General features: G+C 61.8%; 1 protein-coding gene across 1 annotated transcript in view; it reads right to left on the bottom strand.

Moving 5' to 3' along the window:
* The window catches only part of ABLIM3 (actin binding LIM protein family member 3), a 58,184-nt gene that overhangs the window by 1,309 nt on the left and 51,295 nt on the right, over positions 1–5,580 (bottom strand). The window contains exons 15-22 of the mRNA XM_009285737.2: positions 4,096–4,215; positions 3,775–3,839; positions 3,270–3,417; positions 2,519–2,548; positions 2,016–2,074; positions 1,436–1,496; positions 1,198–1,205; positions 551–631 (exon numbers count right to left, since the gene is read on the bottom strand). Of these exons, the coding sequence (XP_009284012.1) occupies positions 551–631; positions 1,198–1,205; positions 1,436–1,496; positions 2,016–2,074; positions 2,519–2,548; positions 3,270–3,417; positions 3,775–3,839; positions 4,096–4,215 (572 nt within the window). The remainder of the gene's footprint in view (positions 1–550; positions 632–1,197; positions 1,206–1,435; positions 1,497–2,015; positions 2,075–2,518; positions 2,549–3,269; positions 3,418–3,774; positions 3,840–4,095; positions 4,216–5,580) is intronic.

The raw sequence follows: 5,580 nt of genomic DNA on the forward strand, positions 1-5,580 counted from the left end.
CTGCTTCTGCAGCTCGTTCCTCTACCACAGGGCCAGGCGGTCGAACTCAGCGATGGTCATGCCAAAGATCTGGTAGAACTCCTCCTGGGAGAGGTGGCGCTGGGGAGAGATGGGATGCTGGGCGAGGGCTGGGGACCATGGCCACCACCCAGGGCCAACAGCCACCATGCGGGCCATATGGCTGCAGAGGGGTGGGAAGGCACGCAAGGGGGTCTGACGGCATCCTCTGCCCGGCTGGGTGCAATGGGGTGCTACAACCCTCAGCAGTGCTCACTCGGGAGAGGGGGAGCACCAGACTCCGTCCTGCTCCTGCCAAACGCACTCGTGCTGTGGGCATTGGGAACAGCTCTGCCTGGCCAGCAGAGCAGCAGGACCACCATGACAGTGTGTTGGCACATGTGTGCTCTTGGGGAGCCGTGGAGATGCTCCTCACACGTCCACAAGCCCCTCGCAGCCCCACGCTGCCTGCCAGGGCTAAGGGGACACCCCACGGGATCAGGTCCGTCTGAGCCCCGAGGAGATTGTCCCTGGTGGAAAAGGCTCTCCTCACCTCTAACCGAGTCCTGTCCACATCTTTGGGCAGCTGATTCCTCCCCCTCGTCTTCACCAGGAGCAGCTCATAGGGGTATATCTGCAGAGGGACAGGAAGACCATGGGGTAGCTCCAGAGCCAGAAAAGGACAGTTGGGGCACACCTGGGAATGAAGTGTGCACACCAGGGCAAAGCCTCCTCCTGCCGGGTTTAGCAGGGTTTGGGTGGTACAGCTGCCTCCAGAGCATGGACGGGACAAGGCAGAGGGGCGACTTGCTCTCAGGGTGACCCTAATCCACCTTGAATCACCTTGGTGGCTCTGGAATAGCCTGCTCACGCTGTGAAACCAGGAGTGACCCAGGGATGAGTGTGAGTAGGGAAGCACCAGTACAGCCACCCTTCTCTGTTCCTCACCCAGGAGACACTTCTGCTTGGCCCAGTGCTTGGGACCCTGGCAGGAGGGGAAGAGCTCTGGTCTGAGCCCCACAGTCCTGGGACAGGGCTGTCAGGTCGGGGATGGAGGGGCATGAAGGTAGGGCATTGCAGGCAGAGGGCAAAGCTTCCTCCTGAAGGGCCTGGGGACACATGAACACGTCTCTGGGACTCCCTCTGGGTCGTACTCGCACCTCCAGCTGGCAGCCGTTCCTTGGAGCGGGAGCATCTTACCTTGTACTCTGTGGGGAGAGAGAAAAGACAAGAGAGACATGAGCCACGCTGACCCCTCTGCTGCCAGGATCCTCCCCCTGGGGCTGCAGGGACCCCCACCTATCTCCCCCATTCGCCCTCCAGCCTGGACCTCAATTTTCCAGAGCTGTCTGTGGTGGGGGAGGCACCCCCACAGCGTCTGGCTCTGTGCCTACAGGGTCGCCTGCCCGCACTGCTCCCCAGCCCCGTGGTGCCTTACCTCGCATCCCCCAGTTGACGGCATTTGTGCTGTCGTAGTGGAAAAGCTCGGCACTGGGAGGCTGTGGGAGGGATACAGGGAGGGAAGAGTAAGAGGGGGTTCCCTCCAGATGCTCAGCACAGCACCTCCCATGTCCCTGGGGGGGGGAAAGCACCCACCCACCCCAAAGTAGGACCCGCTCCCCACACCTGGCAGTGGGGAAACTGAGGCACAAGGAGGTGAAGTGACAAGCCAGGTCACACGGAGGCAGGACCTCCCAACCCCCAGCAATCACTGCCCCAGGGTATAAAGCAAAGCTCTCATGCTGGGAAGCAACACCAGCATCCCTCTGAAACGTTCCCTGCAGGATGTTCAGGGCAGGCACCTCTGTCCTGCAGTGCCTGGACAGGGCACTTTGGTCCCAAATACGGGTCATTTTGGATTGGCACAGACCAGCAGTGACAGCAGGGGTGCAGAGAAGGGGGGAGCAGGACACCCTAGTCATGAAAGGGGAGCACCAGGGGCTTTGAGGAGCCTGGGGAGAACGATGAAGGGTGCAGAGATGCCTGGCAGCAGCAGGATGCAGGCAGGAGGCACTTACCCTGTGCAGCCCGTTCCTCCTGTAGGCAGGAAGGGAGGCTGACTTAGAAATGAGGGGATCTGCAAAGAAGCCACCAAGGTGCATAAGGGAAAATGCAGGGGTGAGACCCACACCCTGGGAGAGCACCCGCTGGGCCACCCTACCTCTGTGCTCCCACATCACTACCCAGCTCCACTTTCACCCAGTCTCCTTCCAGCTCCAACTCATTTCCAACCTGGCTTCCTCCCGTGCTGATATTCCTCTCCCCAAAATCCCTTTCCCATGGCAGCCCTCCAGCCTCACCCTTCAGCGCAACACAATCTCCTCTCTCAGTTTCTCTGACTCATCCTCTCCCGGCACTGCCACCAGCTCTGCCCTGGTTCAGCTCTACCCTGGCCCAGCCTTTCAAGAGCTCCTTCTCTCCCCTTCTTCCCTCCCTGGTCCCAGCATCTCCTCCAGCTCAGGCTCTGGACCCCACAGCCACCAGGGACCAGCCGCAGAGGGCTGCAGGCTCACAAACTCACCGCTGTCAGCCAGGTAGTGCATCCGGGGAGCTGCAAGGAGAGCAGAGCCGGGCATCAGGGAGGAACGAGTGCCCCATGCCATGCAGAGCTGCCCTGGCAGCCAGCGCTGTGGGTCCTCCTCGGGGCTCCCAGGAGCCCAGAGGGGCTGAGGGGCTCCCTGAGCATCTCCAAACAGCCCCAGCTCCGTGAGGGCAGATGTGCCATGAGGAAGGAGAGCACGGAGTGGGCAGGGGCATCTGTGCTGCCAGGCTCCCCAACGCCCCCCCCAAAGCCCCCCCTGCAGCTCTGAGGGGAGAAGGGCTGGGTGCCCAGGGTGCTGTGCAGTGAGAGCAGCGCAAGCAAGGAAGGCAACCCTGGGGCCAGCCAGCAGGTCTGGGGTGCCAGGAGGTCCCAGATGTGCTGTTAATGAGGAGGTACACACGCAGCAAGCCCAAAACGGGTCAGAGCAAACCCAGTGTGGCTGTGCTGTGAGATTCCCAAGGGACCTTTCAACCACCCCATGAGGCACTTCACCAGGCTGCCCAGACAGACTGCCAACACCCGCCGGGCGATGCCCCACCCCAGCCAGGGCGCAGGGAATGGATGGAGCCTTCCAGAGGAAGAGAGCCTCCCAAGTCCAACTCTGGTGCCCAGCACCTCTCCCACCACCCCTTCCCAGTGCCCTGTTCTTCCCTCTCCACCCCAGCAAACTTCCCACAAGGGGCTGGGACCATGCCGGGTGGGACGGACAGAGGGACAGGGTCGTCCTTACAGCCGTTGAGGGAGCCCTCGTAGCCAGCTGTGTGCAGGGCTTCTCTGCTGCTGGCCGAGCTGCGAGGGGGTGTCCAGGGATCTGCATAGGAGTTGGACCGAGCCTTCATCTCCTCCCTCAGGATCAGCCTGCCGATGCCACTCTGGATCTGGGCAGGGGGGGGAAAGCTGCTTCGCACCCCTCCTTTCCCTGCCCGGCCTTCCCTGACCGCTGGCACATCACGGCAGGGCATGGCACCTCCTGGCATGGGCTCGGCATCTCCCATCTGCTCCCCCATCCCTGGGGACGAGGTGCTGGGGTGGGGTGCCTTGGCAAGGAGATGCACTCCCCCTCCTTCAGACCCCGTGTTAGGGGTAGCCAAGGGGGGAGAGATGCCAGAGGGCAGCAGGGACGGTGGTAGCCCCTTCTTGGGTGGCGGAGCTGGGCCAACCCCAAAGCCAACCGCCACAGGGGCAGCTTACTGCTGGCTCTCCCCTGCCAGGCTGCAGGCAGGGAGATCACTCACCCTGTGCATGCTCCGGTCGTACCCGTCCTCCTCGCCTCCTGATGAGAACCTCCGGGCCCGGGGGGCTGCAAGGAGACACATGGCAGGGTCAGCTGGGGATGAAGGTGGAGGCAGGTAGGGAGGAGACAGTCCCCAGCTGCATGGGGACAGCTGAGTCCCAAGGGCTGCTAGGATTTTGGGGTCACTTTGGGAGGTTATCTTGGCCCAACCCCACCTTTGGGTCCAGACCCAACTCAGGGCAGGGGTTCCCTCCCAGGGAGTGGCTGGGTTTGGGGGCAAGAATGGGTTTCCTTTTCCCCCAGCCCAATGGGGGGCTGTTACCTTTGGGGGAGCCTTGGAAGGACCAGTACTCTGACTCGGAGTGGTAGTACGGGTCCGGGGAGTAGGCAGGGCTATACTTGGATGACTGTGCGATGTCTTCACTGGTTTTGCTTTTCGTGGCTGCAGGGAGGTTGTCTGCAAAAGGAGCAGGCAGAGCTGTAACGAGGACCCTGAGTCCTGCCAGCAGGACTTGCAAAGATCTGCCCTGGGATGAAGGCAAATCCTCTTCCCTCCCCTCTCCCCAGTGGCCACCAGCAATTTATGTCTGGGACAGCATGGAGCAGAGCTGGGAATAATCCATTTTCAAACTGCTGACACCTCCTGGAGACAAGGGTGCAGAGGCAGATGTTGGGAACAGTGACAAACAGAGGAACTGTTGCTGATGTGGCTGGGAGGGGACCCAAATGGCTCATAACCCCCAGCACCACGACAAGCTCTGGCTCCTGCACAGTGCTCACCCCAGCCCCAGTACCACCAGTGCTACCGACCTCCCCGTGCCCCTGTGCCCCAGGCTGTCCCATCACCCGGAGGGCTATAACCGCACAGGTGGGAGGGGATAGAGGAAGGTTCAGTCCCAGTGGGGAAAGGGCTCTCGGTGGGTTACTGCCAGGGGAAGGCAGCGGCAGTGGGCTGTGCAGCGGAGGGGAGTGGAAGGGTGACCCCAGCAGCTCTGGCTCTGGCAGGGGCTCGGCCCTCCATGGCAGGGCCACACACAGAGCTCTGCTCAGGCTGGGGACTGAGCCTCAGCGGCACACGTGAGAAACCCAAGGGTAAGCCCTGCTCCTTTCCCCCAGAGGCCAGGAGACTCGCAGGGGAGGGAGCACCAAGGACAGGCTGTGTGGCAGAGCCATCCCACCACCTCAAGCAGGCACAGGGGACCCTACCAACAGCAGCTACTTACAGCAGCGGGTGCAGCCAGGAGCGGGGCGGTGGGAGTTGGGCAGGTGGGAAAGGACATCCCAGGGAGAGAGGAGAAACAGTTACCGCTCAGGGGGAGCTGCTGTCCCTCTATGCGCAGAAGCAAGCAAGGACAGTGCAAGCCAGACCCTCTGAGAGACACCAAACACCCCTGTGCCTCCTCCCCACCCCTCAACACCCCCCAAGCCTGTTTCACCCTGGAACATCCATCCTGGATGGGCTGTGATTTTTCTCCAGGGCTCCATGTGAAACTGCAAATTACCTTCTTCATCCCTTTCCTGAGGCTGCTCTGGCTCCTGGCATCAGCAAGCAACAGCCACCCTCATCCCTTCTGCCACCCCTCCATGGCCTCGGTTCCCCCTCCCACAGCTATCGCTGTCCCCGGCACTGCTGACAGCCTTCACCTCCATTCCTCACAACAGGGATGCGGTTCAAAGCTGCCTTTTACTTGCATTGAACCCTGCACTCTGCTGCCTAGAAGGGAAGCAGGAGCATCAGCCCATCAAAGCCCAGCGCCCCAACATCTCACCTTGATGCCTGCTCCCACCTCCTGCCCCCACCCCCCCC

This window comes from Aptenodytes forsteri, unplaced genomic scaffold, assembly GCF_000699145.1.
Source record: "Aptenodytes forsteri isolate BGI_AS27 unplaced genomic scaffold, ASM69914v1 Scaffold54, whole genome shotgun sequence".
NCBI classification, from domain to species: domain Eukaryota; kingdom Metazoa; phylum Chordata; class Aves; order Sphenisciformes; family Spheniscidae; genus Aptenodytes; species Aptenodytes forsteri.